The 27,892-nt window shown below is 41.9% G+C and overlaps 3 protein-coding genes across 4 annotated transcripts; 1 reads left to right on the top strand and 2 right to left on the bottom strand.

Annotated features, from left to right (window-relative positions):
• Positions 1–1,145: 1,145 nt before the first annotated feature.
• Positions 1,146–9,676, top strand: LOC117373096 (acidic mammalian chitinase-like). The gene is made up of 11 exons (XM_055222834.1): positions 1,146–1,181; positions 3,654–3,682; positions 3,762–3,788; positions 3,963–4,179; positions 4,247–4,306; positions 4,444–4,597; positions 7,054–7,154; positions 7,225–7,342; positions 7,420–7,617; positions 7,695–7,811; positions 8,864–9,676. The coding sequence occupies exons 2-11, from the start codon at positions 3,658–3,660 to the stop codon at positions 8,996–8,998; spliced, it is 1,152 nt and encodes a 383-aa protein (XP_055078809.1). The 5' UTR covers positions 1,146–1,181; positions 3,654–3,657; the 3' UTR covers positions 8,999–9,676.
• A 21-nt stretch (positions 9,677–9,697) lies between these two features.
• Positions 9,698–17,442, bottom strand: LOC117374180 (N-fatty-acyl-amino acid synthase/hydrolase PM20D1.2-like). Its single transcript, XM_033970359.1, has 13 exons — positions 17,178–17,442; positions 16,882–16,968; positions 15,415–15,650; positions 14,997–15,083; positions 14,486–14,619; positions 14,293–14,412; positions 13,548–13,623; positions 13,410–13,471; positions 13,271–13,349; positions 13,129–13,200; positions 11,572–11,737; positions 11,044–11,143; positions 9,698–9,876 (listed from the first exon to the last, which is right to left on the bottom strand). Exons 1-13 carry the CDS (start codon positions 17,395–17,397, stop codon positions 9,747–9,749), a joined length of 1,569 nt encoding a protein of 522 aa, XP_033826250.1. The 5' UTR covers positions 17,398–17,442; the 3' UTR covers positions 9,698–9,746.
• A 634-nt stretch (positions 17,443–18,076) lies between these two features.
• lemd1 (LEM domain containing 1) lies at positions 18,077–27,123 on the bottom strand. 2 transcript variants are annotated; one of them, XM_055222837.1, is made up of 8 exons: positions 26,843–27,123; positions 23,443–23,548; positions 23,146–23,301; positions 22,303–22,352; positions 22,163–22,225; positions 21,944–22,084; positions 18,988–19,055; positions 18,077–18,415 (listed from the first exon to the last, which is right to left on the bottom strand). In XM_055222837.1, the coding sequence occupies exons 1-8, from the start codon at positions 27,020–27,022 to the stop codon at positions 18,100–18,102; spliced, it is 1,080 nt and encodes a 359-aa protein (XP_055078812.1). In that variant the 5' UTR covers positions 27,023–27,123; the 3' UTR covers positions 18,077–18,099. The 2 variants fall into 2 exon arrangements, with proteins under 2 accessions (XP_055078812.1, XP_055078813.1); XM_055222838.1 differs by lacking the exons at positions 21,944–22,084; positions 22,163–22,225.
• Between the last annotated feature and the right edge of the window lie 769 nt (positions 27,124–27,892).

The following is a 27,892-nucleotide window of genomic DNA, read 5'->3' as shown; positions in this document are numbered from 1 at the left end:
GTCTATACTTATGTGTTTAAAGTCTTTTTGTTGAGTTTAACCTTAACATCCCGTTACACAGAGACAGAGGGACAGAGACAGAGGGACAGAGAGACAGAGGGACAGAGACAGAGAGACAGGGACAGAGACAGAGGGACAGAGAGACAGAGACAGAGGGACAGTGAGACAGGGACAGAGACAGAGGGACAGAGAGACAGAGAGACAGACTGATTTTGTGCTTCTCTTCAGCTGAAATCTACAATGGACAAAATGGAGTTCACCCAAATGAGAAAATAACCTTCATGACTCACGTCGCTGCTGCTCTGAGGATGTTTGTTTGTTCTGGTCTTTAGGACCTGGTCCTCAGGACCTGGTCTTTAGGACCTGGTCCTGCTGTGACTATGATAAAACGTAGCATAAAGAATGATATTAATGCTGGTGTAATAATGTTTTCTAAAACGTTGACCTTTGTGCTCATGTGTTTGAATAATGGACCATTCACTGAAGCTATTTTTAAAACATAATAATAGTTTTGTTCATTTGTGCTGATGGGAAACGATGTCCCAGTTTTTGTTGCATGATGACAGGTAATAATTACACAGGTTATAGATGTCTTAAATAACAGCCTTTCATGTTTGTCTAATTATGACCTGGTTTGGTGGATAGAATCTGAGCTAAATATTTATCACATTTTACATCAAAAAGTTCAGAAGAAAAGTACAAAATACAAGAAGTAGCACTGAGGTCTAAAACAGAAAGTCTCATCCAAACTGAAGGAAGGACATTTCTGACAATCTTTATTTGGCAAAAGGTGGTGCCATTATTTATTTAGGACGTAAAATGATAAACATCTAAACTATGGCCGGTGATGTCATGGGAACAACCACAAACATGTAATTTTTTAACTACATCAAATAAATGTACACAGCACTGGTGAGATTTCTATTGTGTGGAACAGGAAGGAAATACTCAGTATGTTATTGTTAGCAGCTCCTAATAATAAACAAATGAATAATAAAACAGGTGAGACATGTTACGACTGGAGACAGGTGTTATCTCTGGAGACAGGTGTTGTGATTGTTTCTTTACAGAAAATGACCTCCACCTCCTTTGTACCACTCCCTTTCATTGAAAAATGTGTGAATAAATCCAGCCCATTTGACCAACAGCTCAGTTTGTCATTGGAGCTGCGACCTTCTTGTGTGAGTATTTTTTATTTCACTCCATTATAATCTTGTAGCATAGTACAAAGTGAAGAATGTATCTGTAACAGAATAAGGCTTGTATTTCATTTCCACAAACTAGAAATATATATATAATATATATATATATATATATAGATATATATATATATATATATATATATAATATATATATATATATATATATATGTGATTGTTCAAGTTCTCCCACTTAAAAATGAGAGCGGCCTGTAATTTTCTTTAGTTTCACTTCCACTCTGAGAGACTTCTCTCATAGTGGAGTCTTCTCTTCTCTCCTGGGGTTTCTCTAGTTTCTCTTGTTCTTTTTCCTGATGTTCACTTGGGTCTGCGATGTCCAGCGGCTTTACTCTGTTGTCTTGTGGAATTTTTAATAGCATAAACGTTAAAAATTTAAAATCAATGGAGAAGTTGTCTTAAATCAAAAAGTCACATTAATTGAATCAATTGTGCACAATCGTCAGAGGACAAGATGACAAATGAAAACAGAGTATTTATTCCATCAAAACAAACATACACGTTTAGTCGAAGTGGCTGGAGGCCACTAGATGCACAAGATACACCTGTGCGTAACGAGAGGGTATAACGAAGGTGAGGTCAAAAAGACAAAGTAAAGATTTAAGGTAAAGAAAACCATACCAGTGGTTTCTCCACCTCCACTGTGTCCAGTTGGTCCGTTCTGTCTGTATCTGTCCCACAGGATCTTGGCTCATTCTCCTCGACCTTTGGAGGTGTTTTCACCTTGACCTCGGGGTCTCCAGTCCGTTCTCTGCACAGATGTTTCCCTCTGGCTCCTCTTGGTTCTGTCGCTCCATGTTTGTTTCCCTGTATTGTCTCACACCTGCAGTTATGATCTGGATCAGGGGCCTCTTTGTACAGTCTACACTTGGGTCTGGTGTGGTAGATCTGGGCCTCGCTCTGGTGCTCCAGGCTCCTGTGCTCCAGGATGAGCCTCTGTCCTTCAGTCCAGATCTCAAGTATTGGTAGGATTTCTTGATATCAGCCACTTCATTTTTGTTCCGGTGGTACGTCCCATACGGGGGACTGTGTCACACTCACTAGTCCTCGGCCTTCGTCCTCGGCCTTCGTCCTCGCGGCTCGCGTACAGACTCAGGGATGGATTTGGGATGCAGGTCAGGAGCTTTCGTGTCTTGACGTCTGTGGTCTGTATCTCCTCCTTTGGTCAGCAGATCCACAGCAGGAGTCATAGATACACAGTTCAAACCAGTTTACATGCACTAAAAGGCACGGATGGTTTTTTGTTGTTTTTTTATTTCATGTCACAGTGAGAAAAGAGACTAAACTTTGTCTGTTTTAGGTCAATTAGAATTAGCAAAATAATATCTATTTGCTAAATGCCAGATTGATGGGAGAATGATTTTTTTTTTTTTTACTTTCTTGAAAGTCAGAAGTTAGTATTTGGTCCTCACACACACACACACACACACACACACACACACACACACACACACACACACACACACATAACCTCCTGAGACCCGAGCTCTGGCATGACACACTTTATTAATTTATCTTTGTTATTTAGACTGAACCTGAGGAGTAAACACAAAGAATTATCTTTTTACATTATGTAGTTTCTGAGAAAAGTGACGTAAAATGAATGTCCTCATATGTGGATATTTGAATCATTTTAATAAAACATTTGAATAATGATTTTCAAAAACTATAAACACTTGTCCCTGAGTAAAAATGAACATGAATTTTTTTCTTCATGTGAAGAGCTGATGACACGACAACCCAAAATGTGTCATCCACATCTATATAATATATATATATATATATATACTATATATATATATATATATATATATATATATATATATATATATATATATATGAACTGAGGTGAACAGCATTAAAAGGAGTTCACTTGTTCAAAAATATTCTGAAAATCGTTTTAACTGCCTTTTCCTGCTTTCTTTTGAAATACTGCAGTTTTAATGTAGTACAGTGTCACATTTGTACTGCAGGTCTGCAGTACAAACACGTGCAGTCAAACCTGTTTTTCAAAGGGAGCAGTTTTATTATTATAGGACAGAAATATAATTAACTCCTGTTATTATGAGTGAGGACAATTATCTTTTCATTCTTTTCATTTACGTCACATTTAAAACTGTGTCAAGTTTAACGTGCGTCAGCATCAGAATATGTAGGATTTACTTTGGACTTTTTTCTCATAATGTAATTATATAATTATACTGTTTTAGTTTTTTTAATAGTTATTATTACACTAATAAAACTTTTAGTTAAACAAAGGTTTACACTGATGACGTTGGTAAATCCTGTGTGTTTTGGATGGAGTTCATGATGCAGAGGAATTCAGTTTTAAAACTATGCTGTACTTTGTGTATTTGTACTTGATGTTAGTACATAAGTACTATTAATATTTAATCTTGTCTATCCCACCATTATGTTTGTTCTTTGTATCCACAGAGAGATGCTCCGCCTCCTTCTGACCACAGGTAAACTAAACTCCTGTCACTTCTACATCTCTCCCTGTAATTCTAATTCATTTTTTAAACTGTATTTTTTTTCCCCAAGGCCTTTTTCTGGCGCTTGTCAGTTTGGGTATGACCTTTTTTTTTTTTTATACATGTTTATATCAGACAAACTATCATTTTAAGTGCACTGTTGTGGTGACTCTGATCTTTAAACTAATAATGAGTAAAATAACTGATTTTGCTTTCACATAGAAATCATTTTAAAAAGCGCTCTGGTCTAATGAGACTCTGGTTCCTCCAGCTCTCTCCTTCCGCCTCGTGTGTTACTACAACAGAAAAGCAGCCGCCAGACTCTCCATCGGCAGATTCACTCCAGCGAATGTCGCCCCAAATCTGTGCACTCACCTCATCTTCAGCTACGCCACCGTCGACGACAAGAACAACAACATCAGGAGGCTGGTCCCCGTGGATGAGTCGGACATCGACCTCTACGGTGAACTCAACCGCCTGAAGAACAGGTCCAACCACAGAACGGGACGCTCTGGTCTGGACGCTCAAATCTAAGCTTTTTATTCTTTTTTACAGTAATCCAGATTTGAAAACGTTACTTGCCGTAGGCGACCCAGAGGGCTCTGACTCTCAGACGTAAGATTTAGATATTTTGTAAATGATTTGTTTTCATTTTTTGCCAATATTTGATTTTTTAACTTTTCATAAACTCGAAACATTTGTGGATAAAACCTGGAGGCCAAGTATCATTTCACCTTCTTCTTTTCTTCTAGTTTCACTAAGATGGTGGCCTCAAAAACCACCAGAGAAAAGTTCATCGATTCAGCCGTGACAATGATCAACACGTACGGCTTTGATGGGCTCAATCTCGACTGGCGTTACCCGACAGGAAATGCAAACCGCGGGAAGTTCACAAGTCTCTGTCAGGTTTGACCTCCACAAAAGGGTCAAAGAGAAAGTCTTAAAAATGAATCGTCTGCTGCATTGACACGAAACACAAATAAAACATCAGAATAAATGTAACGACAATCAGTGTTTATGTCCAGGCGTCAGAACAACAGGCCAGAAAATCACCATGAATATAAAAAAAATAAAATAAAATAAAGGAATAAATAATAACACAAACATAATTAAATAATAACACAAACATAAATAAATAATAACACAAACATAATTAAATAATAACACAAACATAAATAAATAATAACACAAACATAATTAAATAATAACACAAACATAAATAAATAATAACACAAACATAATTAAATAATAACACAAACATAAATAAATAATAACATAAACATAATTAAATAATAACATAAACATAATCCAATGGGACTTTTATTCTGTGGGTCTTTTTCCGTCGAGTCCAGTGACTGAGGTGACATGTGACCCGGGTTAAGGCTGCACTGTGTAACTTTTCTGGGAGGATGTTGTCCTCGTCTCCACAAATCTGACGTGTAACTTGTCCTTGTCTCCACGGCGATGGTAAAGTTTAATGCCACACTGTAGAACATTACAGACAAGTCAGTAACACGAGGACAAGTGATTCTCCATCAGAAAAGTTACATAGTGCACCTTTAAAAATGTAACTAAAACAAAGTGAACATGGGTCTGCTACAGTCTATGTAAGAGTCATGTGTTACTGCATTTGACCCACATAATACTGCATTTTACCCAGAGTCATATGTTACTGCATTTGACCCGCATAATGTATTACTGCATTTGACCCACATAATGTATTACTGCATTTGACCCACATAATGTATTACTGCATTTGACCCAGAATCATATGTTACTGCATTTGACCCGCATAATGTATTACTGCATTTGACCCACAGTCATATGTTACTGCATTTGACCCAGAGTCATATGTTACTGCATTTGACCCACATAATGTATTACTGCATTTGATCCAGACTCATATGTTACTGCATTTGACCCACATAGTGTATTACTGCATTTGACCCACAGTCATATGTTACTGCATTTGACCCACATAATGTATTACTGCATTTGACCCACAGTCATATGTTACTGCATTTGACCCACATAATGTATTACTGCATTTGACTCACATAATTTATTACTGCATTTGACCCGCATAATGTGTTACTGCATTTGACCCACATAATGTATTACTGCATTTGATCCAGACTCATATGTTACTGCATTTGACCCACATAATACTGCATTTTACCCAGTCATGTGTTACTGCATTTGACCCGCATAATGTATTACTGTGTTTGACCCACAGTCATATGTTACTGCATTTGACCCACATAATATATTACTGCATTTGACTCACATAATTTATTACTGCATTTGACCTACATAATACTGCATTTTACCCAGTCATATGTTACTGCATTTGACCCGCATAATGTATTACTGCATTTTACCCACATAATGTATTACTGCATTTGACCCCAGTCATGTGTTACTGCATTTGATCCACAGAGTCATGTGCTACTGCATTTGACTCACATAATTTATTACTGCATTTGACCCAGAGTCATATTTTACTGCATTTGACTCACATAATACTGCATTTTACCCAGAGTCATGTGTTACTGCATTTGACCCACATACTGTATTACTGCATTTGACCCACAATGTATTACTGCATTTTACCCACATAATGTATTACTGCATTTGACCCCAGTCATGTGTTACTGCATTTGATCCACAGAGTCATGTGTTACTGCATTTGACCCACATACTGTATTACTGCATTTGACCCACAATATATTACTGCATTTTACCCACATAATGTATTACTGCATTTGACCCCAGTCATGTGTTACTGCATTTGATCCACAGAGTCATGTGCTACTGCATTTGACTCAGGGTCATGCGTTACTGCATTTGACCTGCACAGCCATGTGTTACTGCATTTGACCCGCATAATGTATTACTGCATTTGACCCACATAAAGTATGACCCGTAGTCATGTGTGACTGCATTTGACCCGCACAATCATGTGTTACTGCATTTGACCCACATAATGTATTTGACCCACAGTCATGTTACTGCATTTGACCCACAAAATGCATTACTGCATTTGACCCAGAGTCATGTGTTACTGCATTTGACCCACATAATGTATTACTGCATTTGACCAATAGCCATGTGTTACTGCATTTGACCTACACAATCATGTATTACTGCATTTGACCAATAGCCATGTGTTACTGCATTTGACCTACACAATCATTACTGCATTTGGCCCACAGAGTCATGTTATTCCATTTGACCCACACAATCATGTATTACTGCATTTGGCCCACAGTCATGTTATTCCATTTGACCCACACAATCATGTATTTCTGCATTTGACCCACAGTCACGTGTTACTGCATTTGACCCATGTTTCTCTTCAGGAGCTCAGAGCAGCCTTAAACAGGAGTCTGCTGCTCACGGCCAGTGTCTCTGGGGTAAAGGACGTCATTGATGACAGTTATGACGTCTCAATAATCGCCCTGTAAGATTTATTTATGTAATAAAATAGATTCACATGTATTTAAGAATATTAATATTAAACTATTTTACAGTGAACTGGATTTCATAAATGTTTTGACGTTTGGTTTTCATGATTCATCTGAACCGGTCACAGCACATCACAGTCCTTTAGATCCACCGTCCACTGACCCTGAGGATCCTCTGACCACAGTAAGTTCACTTTGACACACTCTGTTTTGTACATGGGACATTTCTCTTATTTATTTCATTTTTTTATGCACTTATAGCAAAGTGCAATGGACCACTGGAAAACTCTAGGGGGCGCTGCCCTGCCAGCAGATAAACTAAACATGGGAATAGCTGCTTATAGCGTCGCCTTTAGACTGTTTAACTCCAGTGAGGGTGGAGTCGGAGCAGCCACCAGCTCTACGCCTCCAGAAGACGGATGCTACACGGAAGAACCGGGCGTTTGGTCGTATTATGAGGTACAGCCCAGTTTAGGTTTGGCCCTGTGTCTGTGGTTCCTCTGGTGTGAAAATACTGTTTCTCTGGTGCGTTTCAGACTTGCCTGTACATTCAGGGTGGAGTTCGGACCTTCCTTGATGATCAGGGCGTCCCGTACGTGGTCACTGAGGGGCACTGGGTCGGCTACGACGACCCACAGAGTCTTAATTTAAAGGTACAGTTCCTTTATGTAGCTGATGTTAAATACTTTGCATGTTTAAAATTGCATTACATAACTTTTCTAGAGAAGGGTATGCTGCCTGCGTGTCTCCATAGATTGCTTTGCCAGGAATGTTCCACAGTATGGCATTTAAATGTATCTATATTATCTTGTGAAGAAGCCACTGCTCTCCACCCTGCTTAAGGTCAACTGTGGCGTCGGTGGTCTACAGTCCCATAGCCAATCAGGACGCAGAACAGAACGGTCTTCAGTCCCATAGCCAATCAGGACGCAGAACAGAACGGTCTACAGTCCCATAGCCAATCAGGACGCAGAACAGAACGGTCTTCAGTCCCATAGCCAATCAGGACGCAGAACAGAACGGTCTACAGTCCATTAGCCAATCAGGACGCAGAACAGAAAGGTCTACAGTCCCTTAGCCAATCAGGACGCAGAACACAATGCTCATACACTGTAAAAAAAAGTGTGTAGAATTGCACTGGAAAAATCTGCGAAACAGCGAGACCACGAAAGATGAACTGTGATATCGCAAAGAACAACTGTAAATAAATCAAACACAAAGCGTCACATTTTTATGGAGACGAGGAGGTGACGCACCCTCCTCCAGAAAAGTTACACTTTTTTTTTGTAAAGACACGTCTGCCCTGACAGCAGCTCCTCAAATGAGACGTTCCAAGAGGCACAACTGTCTCTTTTTTTACTCAGGACAAATGGGGCTGTTTCAGGAACTTAATAAATTATTTTTGCAAATCATTTTTCAAATGTTCTATCAAAATTATTAAAACGTAGAATGAATGTCCTCATATGTAGACATCATTTTTCTCAAAAACTACATCAGGTAAAAAGATTCTTTATTTTTACCCTCATCAGATCCAATCAGCCCAAATAACAAAGATAAATGGATAAAGCCATGAAAGAGTTCAGGTCCTAGGAGGTTCACATTCACAAAGGTCATTTTAAAAGTGACAAAGGTCATTTTAAAAGTGACAAAGGTCATTTTAAAAGTGACAAAGGTCATTTAAAAAGTGCCTCATTTCTTTCCTCAGGTGGAACGTATCAAAAATGAAACCTACGGCGGCGCGGTTGTGTGGGCGTTGGACCTGGACGACTACACGGGACAGTTTTGTGAGGACGGGACAAACCCCTTCATAAGTTACTTAAAAAGTATTCTGTTCATGTAGCAGTTGCACTGATATTTACCTACATATGTCATTCATTAGATTTAATATAAATGGAGGCACTTCAAAGTCTAACGGTGCCTTCGAGGGACATTATGATCATTAAGTTAATCAAAAGTGTGATTATTCTGGTCATAATGCAACTATAATATGACAATCTGAACCATTTAAGAAGCAAAATGAAGTTATTTCAGTTGAACTTTGACCCCTAAAGACTAACCTAAACGTGTGTGTTACATCATGTTCCCTTTGGATTCAACCAAGACAAGTTCATTTGAAAAAAAAACAGTAATTCAAAGTGTTAAACAGAGCAGAGCAGAGTTAAACAGAACCGTTTGGTCCTGGGTTTAGATCCGTCTCTTTTTTGATTTTCATTCAGACTTTTGTTAAATGACGTTTGTTTCGCAGAATAACTGAAACACTCTCGGTCCTGAGCCTGGACTGTTCCTCTGACTTTAAAACCATTTCAAATATATTAAGATCAAATCAAACTGTTTGGAAATAGAGAAATAACATTCATCTTGATTCAAAATGTTTGGAATCATGTTTTATTTCTGACAATCATTACATATTATTTTACTACTGATCTTAATGAGCATCACAAAAATATAAAATTATTTCGATTCCATTTAAATTTTCTCTATATTAAAATGTGATAATAAATGTGAAATCCTCATGTTTGTGTCTGTGTGCTGATTACAGCTGTTTAATATAAACAGAATAAATCACATTCAAGCCCTTTTATTTGACATTAAAGCTCATGCACAGAGCTGTGTGAGGCTGGAAGTTTCTTTATGTCACAGTTTTGGAGAAGTGTGAAGAAAAATCGTACAAGGCCCTCGTAGTTTTCTTTGGAAATCCTTTCATTGATGCCGTGGATTCTAAAACAAAGAGCAGAGTTATTTCTAAATCAGCCGTGTTTAAATCAGGTCTGTTCTGCTTAGTTAAAATCTGCGACGGTCAAAACCAGGGTCGACCGGCAAAATGGCGTCTTGAAAATAAAAGATTAAACTCAAACATGAATCACTGCAAATATAACTTCAATGAGAAGAAACGACGAGAACGTGGCTGAGGATATGAAATGTACAGTTTGCAGAGTAGGTTTGATTTAAGGTACCGTAAATTTTGGACTATAGAGCTCACCTGAATATGAGCCGCACCAGCCAAATTTGAAAAGAAAATCAATTTTGTCCAAATATAAGCCGCTCCTGAATATAAGCTGCAGGTTTTCATATTGTAACGTGAGATATTTACACAGAAAGACGCTACACGGACACGCTTTTTTAAAAACTGTGCCTGAAAATTGGCACCAACACGACATCAACACGGGATGAACACACCTGCAGGTTTAGAAAATAAAACTGCACCAACACGGACCGTCTGCTTTTATTTCCTTTTGTCGTCTTTTTACATCGACCGAGTTGGATTCATCGATGCCGAGCTCACGTGCAGCGGCTCTATTTCCTTCTTTATCTTAAAAACTGCATCATATCCATTTCTTCGTGTGTTTTTCGCAAAATGACAGTTCAAAAATCAAAACTAGTGAATTCTTTAGAGCAGAATCTTTCCCCACGTCTGTCTCACTTTTGCGTTTACAGCTGGAGAGCGCCCCCCGGTGGCCGTTATCCAGTAAAATTCTATAAATAAGCCGCACTGTTGTATCGGCCGCAGGGTTCAAAGCGTGGGGTTGCGGCTTATAGTCCCAAATTTACAGTAAGACACCGCCCGGCAAAAAAAAAAAGTCGGCACCTGGATTTAACTAATCAAATCCGAGTCTGAGTCAAGTCCGAGTCAAGTCCGAGCCTCGTCCAGTCGGTCCGGTCCAGGTTCAGTCTGTGCTCAAAGAGTGAGGTCAGTGTATAACAGGTGTCCTGTGTGGGAGCGTCCCGTCTTTAAAGGCGTCATTATCCATAAAACCAGCAAACATTTAGTATGTTCAGAAATTATTGTGGTTTAGTTTAATTGTTTCAAAGTCAGCGGGTTGAAATGGAACTGGCTGTTTGGTTCATTGAGTTTTGTTCGGCTTTGGAGCCTCATCAGAGTCTCACCTTTGAGCATCGCCGGGTTTAAACCAAAGAGGAGCAAAGCGATAGATGGCGCCGCTCAGGTCTTTAAAATGGCGGCTGTCAGTGTTTGCAATGCAGAGCCCTGTACAACATAAATGGAGCATCTTTAAACGAGTTATGGACGTGCCTAAGTAACTTTTCTGTTTAGAGAATGCGACCAGCTCATGTTCCTCAGTATAGCATTAATTCAGCTGCATGGTTTTATTGCTCAATGCCTTTCATAGATTTAACTTGTGGCTTAGACTGGGATTTAAGTAAGTAATCGGCTTGTCGACATGGAGTTACACAAGTTAAAGCAGGACTGTGGAACATTCCAGGCACAACAGTGACATCTCCATGGAGACAAGCAGGTAACTTAAAGTCTCCACCAGAAAAAGTTACCTAGTGCACATTAAGTGAAAATACACCACATGATGAATGGATTTCATTTGTTTTGTTTTTTTAAATTCAAATAAAAAATTGTGACACCCCTAAACCCAAACAAATGTGTAAAACGTCTTTTGTTGTTACCTGGAACCACAGTCACAGATGGATACAAATCCAGGAGCGTTTTCTTAATGAGCTGATATCCAAAAGCCGTTTCGTCGTAGGGGCTGATGGGCAGTGGGTCAAACCCCTCAACGATATCGATTTTCACACGCGGGTCCCCGATGGTGGACTCCACAAACTCCAAAACCTAGTGAACATTTTGTGTCATTTGAACCAGTTAAAAACATGAATAAAAGTGAGTGACAAACACAAACTTTACACTGGGTCCATTTAAGGCAGACGTGCCCAAACTTTTTTATTTCAAGGGCCACATATCAAAACATGTGGAGGGCCACAGACCGTGATCAGTGCGGTGCTTTACACACAGCTCTGACCGCGCCGCTGTGTTAATGAGACTCAACACGGCTCATTTTAGGTCTGTGTCTCACTGCGATGTGATGTTTGAGGATATAGTGGTAGAAAGTTTAATTTGCTGTTAAAAGTTCTGCTTATGATCAACTGGGCCGATTCAGCATGAGGCCTGAGGGCCAATAAAAACTGGTCTCAGGGCCGCATTTGGCCCCTGGGCCATAGTTTAGAACCCCTGATTTAAGGGTCTGTCCTGACCTCAGTCCATGTACCTCCGGCGCAGGCGGTACGATCTCTGGAGTTCAAAGTGAGACCGCCGTGTTTTATTGGTGGAAAATCAGGAAACTCTTGTTAAACTCATCATGGGGAGTACTTAGGATGTTCTGAATGCATGAAGGTGAATGAGGAGTAACTTTATTTGGCTGCGTCCGGCTCAAAATGAAAAAGTTGTTTTTAACATTTTTAAAACCGTAAAAATCAGGCACAGCACCTTTAATGTGTTGTTCAAAATAGAATGAATCAGAACAAAACACAACACCTCAGCCCCATCAGCACACAGTGTGTAACACAGTGTGTTACAGAGTATGTAACACAGTGTGTTATTGAGTGTGTTACACAGTATGGTACATAGTATGTAACACAATGTGTAACACAGTGTGTAACACAGTGTGTAACACACTTTGTAAAACACTAACACAGTGTGTTACAGAATGTGTTACAGTGTGTTAGAGTGTGTTGCAGATTGTGTTATAGTGTGTTACACAGTGTGTTGCAGAGTGTGTTACAGTGTGTTAGTGTTTACAGAGTGTGTTACATAGTGTGTTGCAGATTTTGTTATAGTGTGTTACAGAGTGTGTTACAGTGTGTTAGCGTTTTACAGAGTGTGTTACAAAGTGTGTTACAGAGTGTGTTAGTATGTTACAGAGTGTGTTAGTGTTTTACAGTGTGTTACAAAGTGTGTTGCAGAGTGTGTTACAGAGTGTGTTACAGGATGTGTTACATAGTGTGTTACAGTGTGTTACAAAGTGTGTTGCAGAGTGTGTTACAGAGTGTGTTACAGTGTGTTGCAGAGTGTGTTACAGAGTGTGTTACAGAGTGTGTTACAGTGTGTTGCAGAGTGTGTTACAGAGTGTGTTGCAGAGTGTGTTACAGTGTGTTACAGGATGTGTTACATAGTGTGTTACAGAGTGTGTTACAGAGTGTGTTACAGAGTGTGTTAGTGTGTTGTACCTCTTTGAGTGAATGCGCTGAGTGGATTCTTAAGTTCACAAAAGCTTCTGCGTATGAAGCGATCACATTATGCTGCATAAAAAACATAATAAGATGAACGAGCTAAACGCTAAACGCTGTTTGCTCTTAAAGGCGTCGTTACCTTCACTCCTGCATTAAACATGGTGACCGCGGTCGTCGTCCTCACCAACGCGTTTGTCGTCTCATTTCTTTCCATGACTCTGATAACCAAAGCATTTGACTTAAATAAAGTTATCATTTTGTTAATGTAACGTGCTTACCTGGCGATTAAAGGTGAAAACAGCCACAGATTTGACATGATAAAATTCAAAGGGAACCTGAACTACAAACAAAACACGTAGGACTGATGTGGTGAAATGCAGGTCAGACCCATAATTCAAACATTTCATAGTTTTTACCTTATGGGCGAGATGTTCCAACATTCCACTCTCAGGGCCCTGACCGAACAAACGCTTCATCGGGTTGTCCTCCAATCTAAAACAAAAGGTGCAGCTCAGCCGCCAAACACCTGAACACAGTGACTTTTGTGGTTCATTTTATGCCTCGTTTTGTGCGATACCTGAACCTTAATATTTACACATCTGATCACATTCATAATATTCACGATGTGTTGGTAAAATATATTCTGAATGTCGTTATCGAGATGAAAAAGTGCAGAAAAAAAAAAGATGTACATTTTTGTCACTGTTGCCGCCCTGACACTCAACTGATAAATAATGAGAGCGGGATTTGAACCGCCAACCTTCAGATCAGTGAACAAACACCACCAGCTACTGTCCCCTCTGCATTTGAACACACTTAAGAGAGTCTGGGTTTCATAAGTCCTCAGGATGGGAGCTGCAGAGTCCTGCTTCACTCCTCCATCTACAGCTGTGTAAGTTTCAAACATTTGAACACTAACGATATGCAAAAGGGTTTGTGAAGGATAGGAACAAAGTTTAAAAATCTATTTCCTCCTTCTGATAAAGTGTTAAAACGGAGGTAGAGGTGATGTTGAATAAGAAGCTGTGTTTGGAAAGAGCTGATAAAGGGTTGATAACTTCTAAACTTGTTCCTTGTGCAAATAGGCCCTCCTAAAATACAAACGATTTAATCTAGTGGCCAAAGAATAAGAAAAACATTTATTGCAGGTCTGGTTTCTACCTTTTCACCGCTGATGCCAGTATGCCAATGGTGGTTTCTCTGGGAGGCATCGACGAATGGCTCGGTGGCATCGACACACTCAGCTTTAATGATGCTGACCCTTTTTCAGTTGTAGCAATTCTGGAAATTTCAACATAAATGCTCCATGGGTTTGACGTCACTATGCATGAAACGACTGAATGTCACATTTTACATAGCGGCAGCTCCATCGAGACCCTGAAGGATTCCGTCCATTATGACCGATCCCTCGTCCAGGATAAACAGAAACTTGACCCCACGCGCTTTCAACACTCGCACTATATTCAAGGCTCCATCATTTCCCATAACCTGTGAACGATAAAACGACTCAACTCAATGTTTTTAATATTACATAAGTGTGTGTTAAGTGAGACAGAACAGGTCAACACTTATATACTGCCTGGCCAAAAAAAAAAAAAAAAATCTCCACATGGAAAAAAGGTCTGAGCCTCGTCCAGTTGGTCCATTTTTATTTATTTTTTTGATGGTGGTGACTTTTTTTTTTTTACGAGACAGTGTTTTATTAATGAATGTGCAGAACTGTGGGTGGCATCAACGGTGCACTGCACAACCAACAACATGAACAAGTTTAAAGCCGTAATGTGGAATATTCCAGTATCCAATTAACACACATAATTTGCCCCATGGTCACATTTTCGAAACAAACATGCAGTTACGATCAGTACCTCCTCATCATGTCCGAGGCCGATGTAAAATCCTCTCTGTGGGGTGTAGCCTTTCAGCAGTAAGAACTCCAACGCCTGCAGCATTCCCTGAGAGAGAAATGTGATTATTTAGTTTAGACACACACCCCCGCGGACCAGTGCACACGTCCACACCCCCTCGGACCAGTGCACACATCCACGCCACGACCACACCCCCCTGGGACCAGTGCACATGTCCACACCCCCCTCGGACCAGTGTACACATCCACACCCCCGCGGACCAGTGCACACATCCACACCACGTCCACACCCCCCTGGGACCAGTGCACACGTCCACACCCCCTCGGCCCAGTGCACACGTCCACATCACATTCTCATCCTAATCTTTTTATTATTAATAAAATCGTATTATTATTCATCTTTTTTGTTCTAATCTCACCATGAGTGGGCTCTTGTCGTCCACTGTCCCTCGTCCATATATGAAACCATCTTTTTCTTCTGCAGAAAATGGTGGGAGGTCCCAGGCATCTGACTCTGAGGCTGGAACAACATCGATATGAGCCAAGAGCAGGTACGGCTCCAGCTCAGGACGTGACCCTTGAACCCAAAACAGGTGACTGTAGTTCGCCACCAGCTCATGTTTGACTTGGCTCGAAGAGAAGACGGTAGGAAATGCTGATACAGAATAAATGAAAGAGACAAGATTAGACAAAATACAAATGCAGATGACACTTCACTAAAATAATATAAATGAAATAAGAAAAATGTTTTGTACTGAATCCTGTGACATAATAAAAAATATTTAAAATATACATTAAGACAGAGCGAGATTAATGATTATAAAGAGTAATAAAGCATAAAACGACACACGCACTGCTGCAGTTCACCTTCAGTGGTCTACAGACAGTACAGACAGTACAGACAGCACAGACAGCACAGACAGCACAGACAGCACAATCAGCACAGACAGCACAGACAGCACAGACAGCACAGACAGCACAATCAGCACTGTTCCCTCTGTACTCTGTTACCTCTGTACTCTGTTACCTCTGTACTCTGTTACCTCTGTACTCTGTTCCCTCTGTACTCTGTTCCCTCTGTACTCTGTTACCTCTGTACTCTGTTCCCTCTGTACTCTGTTACCTCTGTACTCTGTTCCCTCTGTACTCTGTTACCTCTGTACTCTGTTCCCTCTGTACTCTGTTACCTCTGTACTCTGTTACCTCTGTACTCTGTTACCTCTGTACTCTGTTACCTCTGTACTCTGTTCACTCTGTACTCTGTTCCCTCTGTACTCTGTTACCTCTGTACACTGTTCACTCTGTACTCTGTTACCTCTGTACTCTGTTACCTCTGTACTCTGTTACCTCTGTACTCTGTTACCTCTGTACTCTGTTCCTTCTGTACTCTGTTCCTTCTGTACTCTGTTACCTCTGTACTCTGTTACCTCTGTACTCTGTTACCTCTGTACTCTGTTCCCTCTGTACTCTGTTACCTCTGTACTCTGTTACCTCTGTACTCTGTTCCCTCTGTACTCTGTTCCCTCTGTACTCTGTTCCCTCTGTACTCTGTTACCTCTGTACACTGTTCACTCTGTACTCTGTTACCTCTGTACTCTGTTACCTCTGTACTCTGTTACCTCTGTACTCTGTTCATTCTGTACTCTGTTCCCTCTGTACTCTGTTCCCTCTGTACTCTGTTCCCTCTGTACTCTGTTACCTCTGTACTTCCTTGTTTGCGTCAAAGGCGCGCATGTGTGCGTAATATGGATCATTTGGAGGATCATGTGAGCGGGGTTAAGCTAATGTGCTGCTAGTGTTAGCTCTGTCTCTGTGTCTGTCTCTGTCTCTGTGTCTGTCTCTGTCTCTCGGGGGTAAAACACTGACACATGTTTTTTTTTTTTTACCTTTATGAAGGAAACTGTCAAAGTGGCGCAGGGCCGATGTGTTGAGGTCCGCGCGGGAGAACGACACAGTGCGGATCCGGATCGCCTCTGGAACAAGAAGAATCACATCAAGAACATGCACATGATGAAGAACATGCACATGATGAAGAACATGCACATGATGAAGAACGTGCACACGTATAACATGCACACGTAGAACATGCACACGTAGAACATGCACACGTAGAACATGTAGAACACGCAGGTCACTGCAGACCAAACGTGCAGTTGTTGTTTTCACGGGCCTGTGCTCAGACCTTTGAAGTTCTCGAGGAGCTGCTGTCTCTGGTCCGGGTCTATATCAAATGAAATGTTGCAGGTTTTGTCCCACGGGACGCGCTCGAGTCCGGCGCTGACGTCCATAAACGTCGTGCGTAACGACGCGGCCGTGAGTAACGCCACGAGAGTCAACGCGCCGCAGCTCAGGAGGATCTTTAACATCTTTACAATCCGCAGCTTTCTCCCCGTGTCCGTCATTGTGGCTGCGCTGTTCGGACTGGACCATAGTCTGGACACGCAGCGTGATGTAGGTGAACTGAAGCGGAGGAACAGCGCCATCTACTGGAGATTCACATGAACCACTGTCAATATTTAACTTAGATAAAAGACTTAAAATAAACGTGTTTTGCATTATTTAAATATCATATTTCAGTTTCATGCAGAGGTCGGGCAGAACTACTCAAGTAAAAGTAAAAACAGCAAATGAAAGAAGCAAATTTAAACCAAAACGTTTTATTTAAAATGTCCCGGTTGGCCCAAGGTTCACTCAGTGTTAACATTTTTATACAATTATAAAAACACAATATGAAGTCATTTCTAATGCAATGGCTGAGAATTAATATTTTGATATTTAAAAGGTCACAGCATTTGAAGAAAAGCATCTTTTATTGAATATTTTTCACATAAAAATACTTGATTATAAAATCACAAAGAACCAGAACCGTTTAAATCTTATGTTTCACAACACAAAGTAAACTGAACCTGGATGTATGAACGAGTGTTGTTAATAAAGTTATTTCAATATTTTATTTAACATATATAAAATAAAAACAAAACATTTAAATAAACATTTTTGGTTATGACAGTTTCAAATATAAATTGGAAACTTAAATTTACGTTTCCAATTTGCAAATATAAATTTACAAACTTCTGTATGATACATTTTATTGTGATAACGGCTCACTCCACTTCTAAAAACTCCTCTACCTCCTGAGTCTCCGGCTCGTCTGCGTCTAAGCCCTGGTCAAAGACGTCGATCAAAGCCAACACGGGGTTAAAGGAAAAGTCCTCCACACAAACGTAAACCACATACAGAATAATGGCCACGAAGAGAAACACCAGGAGCTGTATTCTGAGGGAGACCAGCCGCCTCTCCACCTCCTGACGCTCCAGAGAGGCGGGGCTTAGGGGGGAGGCGGGGCTTAGGGCGGTGTCAGGATAGATGTACTGAACGGGCCGAGCCGCTGCTCCTTTGATTGGTCTGCGTCGAGATGCACTGGGACAGAACAATAAAAAATATATGACAGCAGTAAACCGGGTCTAAACCGGGTCTAAACTGGGTCTAAACCACGACTAAACCATGACTAAACAAGGTCTAAACGATGACTATAGCGGGACTTAAGCGGGTCTAAACTGGATCTATACCATGACAAAACAAGGTCTAAAGCAGGTCTAAACCTGGACTAAAGCAGGTCTAAACCGGGACTAAACCGGGTCTGAACCATGCTGAGTCTACAGGGGAGCAACAGTTTTGCACTTTAATTTGAGGCGCGGTAAATCATGAATTTGACCTTTGAACCTCAGTCAGTTTGATTTCAACCCTGGTCTGAACAACAACCAAACCAGGTCTAAAAACAAGACTAAACCCGATCGACACAAAAACCAGGAGAACACGAACCACGAACCAAGTGGAATAAGAGGTTGGTTTAAGATCAAGCTCATGACCAAAGTGTACAGACCGAGCCGCCCCAACACCAAACAAATGTAAGAACTACAGAGTTAGGTTCAGTCTGAGCGCGCTCAGAACACACAGGGGGTTACGTTCAGAACAATCGTCTGATCACTCACTAGATTCCGGTGGGCGTGTCCACTAACAAGTCCTTAAACCTTTCCTCCACAGGATCTGGAGCCGGGGCCTGAACGAAGCACAAAACAAACACATTTCACCAGGAATAAACACACTGATCATGGACCAAACACCCGTGAACATCGTGAAGAAAAAAAAGGTGAATTTCAATCTCACATAGAAGTAAAGATTATAACATACATGTGAACGTGAAAAAGAAAACAGAACATCAGCAGACACCAAACTACAGATATGAAACAGGAAACACTCATATGGTGAAGACGCAGTGACATAATGTTATGGTGACGATGCAGGGACAATGTAGTGATGACATAATGATGTAATGCCTCTGTCCTTTCAGCCACAGGAGTGTAAAACTGTAGGTCATGTGACTTATTCTCGTCCTCAAATGGCGTCCGGACCAAAGGCTAAAGGAGAAAGTGGAACCGTTAAGTTATGTTGTTACATAAAATATCATATTGTTCCTCGTCTTAAAGGGCCAGTACCTCATTTCAAACCATGAGTCAGGAACATATTTTAGTTTGAACCTTTAGCTCCACCCACTTAGTCCTTTCTGCCGCTGTAAAATCGCAAAATTTAATATTGATTTTTTATCACTATTAAAAGTGAACCACGACAGACTCGAGGGTCTGAGGTCGTGTCAGGAAGGTCATTTTCCTTGAGTCGTATCAACGCGCCTGATTGGACGAGAAACGTGACCCAGTCAGTTTGAGTTTTAGTTGCAATCGGAGAAAATACAACAAAATGAATGTATTTTAGATTCAGCAGCGTTTAGCCCACGACAGGCAAAGTAAACACATTTATCTTTTGTGTTAAAATCCTGTAGATTATCGTTTGTAATGGACTGAACAGTGTCAGTCCAGTGATATAAAGTATCACTGGTAAAACAATTAAGATCAAGATCAGACAAATGAAAAACATAATCTGTGGAGGAAATGACGCGTCGTTAATCTGCAGCTCGAGCAGAACGACTGAAGTAATAATATTTGTACAACTCCATAAAGACACTGCAGTTACTGCAACAACGAAGATAATGGACATCACCCTGACCCTGAGCAACTGACCAGAGGCTGTACTGACCCCGAGCAACTGACCAGAGGCTCTACTGACCCCGAGCAACTGACCAGAGGCTCCACTGACCCTGAGCGACTGACCAGAGGCTCCACTGACCCTGAGCGAGTGACCAGAGGCTCTACTGACCCTGAGCGAGTGACCAGAGGCTCTGACCCCGAGCGACTGACCAGAGGCTCTACTGACCCCGAGCGACTGACCAGAGGCTGTACTGACCCCGAGCGACTGACCAGAGGCTGTACTGACCCTGAGCGACTGACCAGAGGCTCTACTGACCCTGAGCGACTGACCAGAGGCTCCACTGACCCCAAGCGACTGACCAGAGGCTCTACTAACCCTGAGCGAGTGACCAGAGGCTCTACTGACCCCGAGCGAGTGACCAGAGGCTCTCCTGACCCCGCTGGACCGTGACCATTGACTCTGAACATGTTTAAAGTCTGACGCGTCCACAAGGGACCGACACGAAGTCCGAGCCTCCACCTGTCAATGTGAAGAAAAATGTACAAAAATCAAACAATGAATGTGTTTTAATTATGTCTAAAGAGAAAACGACTTTCCTCGGCCACCAGCTGCGTAATACTGAAGGTCTGAGGTTCTAACGAGCCACTGGTCAAAGCAGGCGGCTGGAATAAACAAATATAAACAAATAAACATAAACTATATTATTTAAACATTTATGAAAACCTGAGGTGAATGTGCTCGTGCAGAAGAGGGACCGGATCTGAACGTATTAATCTGAAGTACACGCAGCGATGGATGAAGTACTCACTTTACTTAAGTAAAAGTACAGATACAGAGATTCTTCCACTAAAAGTAAATGTGTCTTTAAGATCTGTGAGTATCACAAGTGAATGGAGCTTCAAATGACACACACACCCACACACACACACACACACCCCCCTCACTATATTGTGCTTCACCTTTCGTGGTCTTGGAGATTTTTTTGTGTGTGTAATCTTACATGTTTTTTTTAGTGTATGAACGTGCATTGTGTCGTGTGTCCTGATTGGCTGTTGGACTGTAGACCATTGTGTCGTGCGTCCTGATTGGCTGTTGGACTGTAGACCATTGTGTCGTGCGTCCTGATTGGCTGTTGGACTGTAGACCATTGTGTCGTGCGTCCTGATTGGCTGTTGGACTGTAGACCATTGTGTCGTGCGTCCTGATTGGCTGTTGGACTGTAGACCATTGTGTCGTGCGTCCTGATTGGCTGTTGGACTGTAGACCATTGTGTCGTGCGTCCTGATTGGCTGTTGGACTGTAGACCATTGTGTCGTGCGTCCTGATTGGCTGTTGGACTGTAGACCATTGTCCATCAGTCTCCTCCGTGCCGTGTCTCCTGTCCAGTACAGAATGTGTTCAGACAAATTTACATAAACGTTGGATCTCAGTGTGACTCTGAAGTGCTGTACGTTTGCAATTTGTTTTCTCCCCGACAAAACCCACAATGTCGATGAAACGTTCTGCACCGACAAAGACGCCTACGAAGGTTTGAACTTTGAGTGTGTTTATAAACTTTTCTCACATTTCTCTTGTATAAAGTGTGTGGTGAGGAGTTTTACAGCTGCAAAACATAATTGTAGAAAATAAAGCTGATACTTTGAGGATTTTCCTGTTATTTTTAGAACGCGACTTCCGAGATAAACTAGAGAACACTGTATGTTATGTTACATTTTTACTATTAACATTTACAGTTTCCTAATTTTGCACACCCTCAATTAACTGAAATATCATCTTAAACTTTTCTGATGGAAGGAAAAAGTGACATAATGTGCCTTTAATTCAGTGGATATATCACCATCCTTTAGTGTCTATAGTAACAGAGGAAATGTATAAAATGATGAAATCCAACCGCGAGCTGCGTACCCCTGTTGCTAATCGTGAGGGCTGGTCTATAGAGGGCGCTCTGCTAACGCCAGACCGAGATCGACCGAGCTGCGATGATTTGAACACATTCCTCGGGTTCTGTTTGGGACGAGGTTTGGCGTTTTTAGGAGCGCACAAACGCTGCAAAAGTCGACACAGAAGTCAGCACACACGTATGAACAGGTCACAAGAGAACATGAAGCGTTAAAGTGCGTTTACCAGACGAGACGATAATAAGAAACACTGAGGGTAAACACGATCCTCACTGTGAGACGAGCAGTCCTGGAAAACAAGCTCAGGTATTTACAGGTTTTATCCACAGGGAGGCGCCACAGGAGAGACGCAGAGTGTGACCTCACCTGTCTGGACTGGGCCGCTGGGTCCGTCTGGGTTTGGACCTCTTCAGTGACTGTTGAAATACAAAAAATGTCAGTAGACATAATAAAAGTACAAACAAAAAGGTAAAAAGAAATGTTTTTTTTTTATTTCTGTGTTGGTCAGTTTTTTCATTTTCACTGGAGTTCTTCAGTCGTACCCAGAGTTTTATTTTCTCTTTTTGACTTTAAAACAAATTTTAAAAAAGGTGCACCTTGTAACTTTCCCAGTTCTTCTCTGCATGGATGTTAATGCCATACTATGAAATGTATCTCCATGGAGACGTCAGGTCTGTGGAGAGGAGACGTGCTCAAACTAATTCTCACTTTGATGTTTTCAAAGTTCTTCTTTGATTTACCAATAAAAAAAAAAAAACACGTGATTAGATGCACTGATCCGGGTTTATCAGCTCTGATACCGATATCGATACTTTGCCTTTAAGAATCTATCGATACTTGCTATGAACCGATACCAGTGCAGGGACAGAACGTGGCTCTGATTCCTGTAAATGTGATTCCTGCTTCACCTCAGACTGAAGCTTTGGATAAGAAAAGTTCAAACATGAGGCTGTAAATCATCTCATTACATCCAATATCGATATCGATATCCCCAGCAGGATATCGACTGAGCCGATATCACTGAGCCGATACTGATCCACCTCATGTCTTGGCGTCGATATTCGATACCAGTATCGGTGAATCCTAAACTGTAATTATAAATTCAAGGCAGTGGCCGTTGCTGCAGAATATTCCAGGTGAAGCTCTGGACACGAGCGGGTGGTGCACTCTCGACCAGAAAAGCTACACCTTTAAAACAGGTGTTTGTACCTGGCTCTTCTCGCTCTTCCTCGCTGTTCTCCTCTTCCTCACTGTCAGAATACAGCACAGCCTCATCTGCTCCGTCCTCTTCGTGTTTCTCTTTGTCGTGGCCGTTGGACAGAAGCAGGTTTCTGAGTTTGCGCTCGTAGAGCCCCCTGGTGGAGGCTGACAGACACAGCACATAATCACACTCAGGTCGTTTCTATGGCAACAGCCAGTTTCATCTTTTATTAAAACTAATTTAAAATAAAAAAAAACAGCAAAAAGTGTTTTTTGAGCCATTGTCCTGAGACTCATGAACCTCACCGACTACAGGTCCGGCCCTGACGCCGCGCCGCAGCAGAGCCGCCTTCAGCCCGTCATCCGTCAAACTGCTGGGGTCCAGCGTCTGTGCGTCGTTTGGCTCCTCCTCCTACGACAAACATGACGTTAAAGTCCACAAGCCACAGTCTGAGAAACAGATAAACAAGACTGAAGTTTAAGAAACAAATAAACAAGACTGAAGTTTGATCTGAGACACTACAATGAACAACAATCTGAGAGAGTTCAGATCACACACCTCCACCCAGTCCACCCGCTCCTCACTCCTAAACCCACACCTCCACCCGCTCCTCACTCCTAAACCCACACCTCCACCCGCTCCTCACTCCTAAACCCACACCTCCACCCGCTCCTCACTCCTAAACCCACACCTCCACCCGCTCCTCACTCCTAAACCCACACCTCCACCCGCTCCTCACTCCTAAACCCACACCTCCACCCGCTCCTCACTCCTAAACCCACACCTCCACGTGCCTCACGTTCGGAGTGTGTGTTTTATGCCTCTGGGTCAGGACACTGTAGATGAGATGTTCTTAATGGATTTAACTTTTAAATAAAATAAAAAAAAATGAATTAAATTAATTATTTAATAGAAAGAATAGTACATTACATTTAGTATATTACATTAAAGAGTCGGCCTCACGCTGCTGTTTCTGCTCATTATAAAGGTCTGAATGCTCTCAGACACTGGAGAAGCGGGTGAAACGCGACAGGTGTCCCGGTCTAAGTGCAGCGGTAACTGAAGAACATGTACACATATATAAATATATAAATATATACGGAGCACACAGCTGTCAGCCCCTGACCTCAGGACCAGAGAAAACTGAGCCACGTTTGAGACTGACCTACATTTCAAACACTGCACCGTTCATTATTACACATTTAACTCTTTATTTAGGACCAGAATATAAAAGTGCACTATGCAACTTTTCAGATTGATGCTCCGCCCCCCTGCTCGTCTCCATGGAAATGTTATTACTTTGAACACACTGTCCCAAAATATGGCATTAAACATATCCAACGCCATGAAAACAAACGACACCACAAGGTCAAGTTACAAGTAAGACGTAGGCGTAGATGTAGAAGTGGATGTATCTGTATCTGTAGGTGTAGTTGTATCTGTATCTGTCGGTGTAGTTGTATCTGTATCTGTCGGTGTAGCTGTATCTGTCGGTGTAGTTGTATCTGTATCTGTCGGTGTAGTTGTATCTGTATCTGTCGGTGTAGCTGTATCTGTCGGTGTATCTGTATCTGTCGGTGTATCTGTATCTGTCGGTGTATCTGTAGTTGTATCTGTAGTTGTATCTGTAGGTGTAGTTGTATATGTAGGTGTAGTTGTATATGTAGGTGTAGTTGTATATGTAGGTGTAGTTGTATATGTAGGTGTAGTTGTATATGTAGGTGTAGTTGTATATGTAGGTGTAGTTGTATATGTAGGTGTAGTTGTATATGTTGGTGTAGTTGTATATGTTGGTGTAGTTGTATCTGTAGGTGTAGTTGTATCTGTTGGTGTAGTTGTATCTGTATCTGTAGCTGTTGGTGTAGTTGTATCTGTAGCTGTCGGTGTAGTTGTATCTGTCGGTGTAGTTGTATCTGTCGGTGTAGTTGTATCTGTCGGTGTAGTTGTAGCTGTCGGTGTAGTTGTAGCTGTCGGTGTAGTTGTAGCTGTCGGTGTAGTTGTAGCTGTCGGTGTAGTTGTAGCTGTCGGTGTAGTTGTAGCTGTCGGTGTAGTTGTAGCTGTCGGTGTAGTTGTAGCTGTCGGTGTAGTTGTAGCTGTCGGTGTAGTTGTAGCTGTCGGTGTAGTTGTAGCTGTCGGTGTAGTTGTAGCTGTCGGTGTATTGTAGCTGTCGGTGTATTGTAGCTGTCGGTGTATTGTAGCTGTCGGTGTAGTTGTATCTGTAGTTGTAGGTGTAGTTGTAGGTGTAGGTGTAGTTGTAGGTGTAGTTGTATCTGTATCTGTAGTTGTATCTGTAGTTGTATCTGTAGGTGTATCTGTAGTTGTATCTGTAGGTGTATCTGTCGGTGTAGTTGTATCTGTCGGTGTAGTTGTATCTGTCGGTGTAGTTGTATCTGTCGGTGTAGTTGTATCTGTCGGTGTAGTTGTATCTGTCGGTGTAGTTGTATCTGTCGGTGTAGTTGTATCTGTCGGTGTAGTTGTATCTGTCGGTGTAGTTGTATCTGTCGGTGTAGTTGTAGGTGTAGTATCTGTAGGTGTAGTATCTGTAGGTGTAGTTGTATCTGTAGGTGTAGTTGTATCTGTAGGTGTAGTTGTATCTGTAGGTGTAGTTGTATCTGTAGGTGTAGTTGTATCTGTAGGTGTAGTTGTATCTGTTGCTGTTGGTGTAGTTGTATCTGTATCTGTAGCTGTTGGTGTAGTTGTATCTGTTGCTGTTGGTGTAGTTGTATCTGTTGCTGTTGGTGTAGTTGTATCTGTTGGTGTTGGTGTAGTTGTATCTGTTGGTGTTGGTGTAGTTGTATCTGTTGGTGTTGGTGTAGTTGTATCTGTAGGTGTATTGTAGCTGTAGGTGTAGTTGTATCTGTAGTTGTATCTGTCGGTGTAGTTGTAGGTGTAGTTGTATCTGTAGTTGTAGGTGTAGTTGTATCTGTAGTTGTATCTGTAGGTGTAGTTGTATCTGTAGGTGTAGTTGTATCTGTAGGTGTAGTTGTAGCTGTATATGTCGGTGTAGTTGTAGGTGTATCTGTAGCTGTATTGTAGCTGTAGTTGTATCTGTAGGTGTAGCTGTATCTGTAGGTGTAGCTGTGTCTGTCGGTGTAGCTATAGCTGTAGTTGTATCTGTAGGTGTAGTTGTATCTGTAGCTGTATTGTAGCTGTAGGTGTAGTTGTAGCTGTATCTGTAGGTGTAGTTGTATCTGTAGGTGTAGTTGTATCTGTAGGTGTAGTTGTATCTGTAGGTGTAGTTGTATCTGTAGGTGTAGTTGTATCTGTAGGTGTAGTTGTATCTGTCGGTGTACTTTCGGTGTTGTTTTAGGTGTAGAAGTAGGTGTAGCTGTAGCTGTAGTTGTAGGTGATGCAGTAAGAATGCGCTTTTTGTTCACGACCAAAACAAAATGGAGTCCAGCAGGTGAGCTCGTGCACAGACAGGTGAGCTCGTGCACAGACAGGTGAGCTCGTGCACAGACAGGTGAGCTCGTGCACAGACAGGTGAGCTCGTGCACAGACAGGTGAGCTCGTGCACAGACAGGTGAGCTCGTGCACAGGTGAGCTGTGTCTTCAGTTTTATTCGGAAAAACATTTTCACCTTTTGCCCCACTGTCCTGCGCTAAAAGAGACTTTGTGGTGTAAATAAACGCGGCCTGGGCCTTTACTGCGGAACATTTGTGTCGAATCAACATAAATCAGGACATATAAAAGTGTTAAACGCACCGCCTCTGGCTCCTCGTCGCTGGAGAAATCTGCGCTTTTTCTCTGGACGTGCGCCGCGTGCAGCTCCACGTAAACCTCCTTTCTGCTCGTGGTCGGGGGCAGAGTCACGCTGTGCGCGACCAGGTCAGACTTGAGCCGCGCTTTGGTCAGCTGCGCCGAGTCCTCTGCAAAAACAGGCATGTTTCAGTCTGAGTCAAGAAGAAACTGTGTGATCAGTGTGAAAAGAGTCAGAAAAACACTGCACAAGAGCGAATCTGCGCTCACAGGAGCACGGGCGGCGCGCACAGCTGTGGCGCGCGCGTTGATTGACAGGTGGTCACTGGTCACGTGGTCACTTCCTCTGAGGCCGCGCGGCCGTGAGTCACGTGAGTCTCAGTGGCTCAAATTAAAATGTTTAAAACTGTCCCGCGAGATTTGAACGCAGCGACAATTAAGAAGAATGATCTATAACCACTTTAATGATGTAATGCCCCTGTGCGACTGTAAATGCCCCTGTGCGACTGTAAATGCCCCTGTGTGACTGTAAATGCCCCTGTGCGACTGTAAATGCCCCTGTGCGACTAAATGAATTCATCAAAACCAAAATTACAGAAGTACATCCATGATTTCCTTTAATTTGATCAAAGTAACTGTACTCTGTACACAGGTACTCTAAACCAGTATTCAGAGGAAGTATTTTCCGAACTATAACTGTCACTATTTTTTATATTTTGTTCGGGGGTGTGACTTATATTTGATGCCACCTGGATTAAACTAAACAAACAGGTCGTCTCCTCCTGCAGTCGGTCCAGTTGAGGTCCAGCAGAGTGAGGTCAGCAGAGTGAGGTCAGCAGAGTGAGGTCCAGCAGAGTGAGGTCCAGCAGAGTGAGGTCAGCAGAGTGAGGTCAGCAGAGTGAGGTCCAGCAGAGTGAGGTCCAGCAGAGTGAGGTCCAGCAGAGTGAGGTCAGCTGACACTGAATAGACTGAATGACCAGGTTATTCCATCAGTGGATTTTTGGGCATATTCCAAGACGACGATGTCACGATTCATGGGGCTCAGACTGTGACAGA

This window comes from Periophthalmus magnuspinnatus, chromosome 7 (genome assembly GCF_009829125.3).
Source record: "Periophthalmus magnuspinnatus isolate fPerMag1 chromosome 7, fPerMag1.2.pri, whole genome shotgun sequence".
Classification (NCBI taxonomy): domain Eukaryota; kingdom Metazoa; phylum Chordata; class Actinopteri; order Gobiiformes; family Gobiidae; genus Periophthalmus; species Periophthalmus magnuspinnatus.
The sequence above is the reverse complement of the archived record's forward strand: the minus strand, read 5'-3'. Positions and strand labels throughout refer to the sequence as shown.

Bases quoted from the DNA above. Each gene is read 5' to 3' on its own strand.
- lemd1 (XM_055222837.1), bottom strand. From the start codon at position 27,022: ATGCCTGTTTTTGCAGAGGACTCGGCGCAGCTGACCAAAGCGCGGCTC. The intron at 22,226-22,302 runs GTGAGGTCACAC...CTTGTTTTCCAG, and splicing joins CAGCGGCCCAGTCCAGACAG to GACTGCTCGTCTCACAGTGA. The intron at 18,416-18,987 runs GTGAGTGATCAG...GTTCTGTCCCAG, and splicing joins GACACGCCCACCGGAATCTA to TGCATCTCGACGCAGACCAA.
- LOC117374180 (XM_033970359.1), bottom strand. From the start codon at position 17,397: ATGACGGACACGGGGAGAAAGCTGCGGATTGTAAAGATGTTAAAGATC. The intron at 13,472-13,547 runs GTAAAAACTATG...TTTTGTTTGTAG, and splicing joins TGGAACATCTCGCCCATAAG to TTCAGGTTCCCTTTGAATTT. The intron at 9,877-11,043 runs GTGAGACTCTGA...TCTTTGTTTTAG, and splicing joins AAACCCGGCGATGCTCAAAG to AATCCACGGCATCAATGAAA.
- LOC117373096 (XM_055222834.1), top strand. From the start codon at position 3,658: ATGCTCCGCCTCCTTCTGACCACAG. The intron at 4,307-4,443 runs GTAAGATTTAGA...CTTTTCTTCTAG, and splicing joins GAGGGCTCTGACTCTCAGAC to TTTCACTAAGATGGTGGCCT. The intron at 7,155-7,224 runs GTAAGATTTATT...ACTATTTTACAG, and splicing joins GACGTCTCAATAATCGCCCT to TGAACTGGATTTCATAAATG.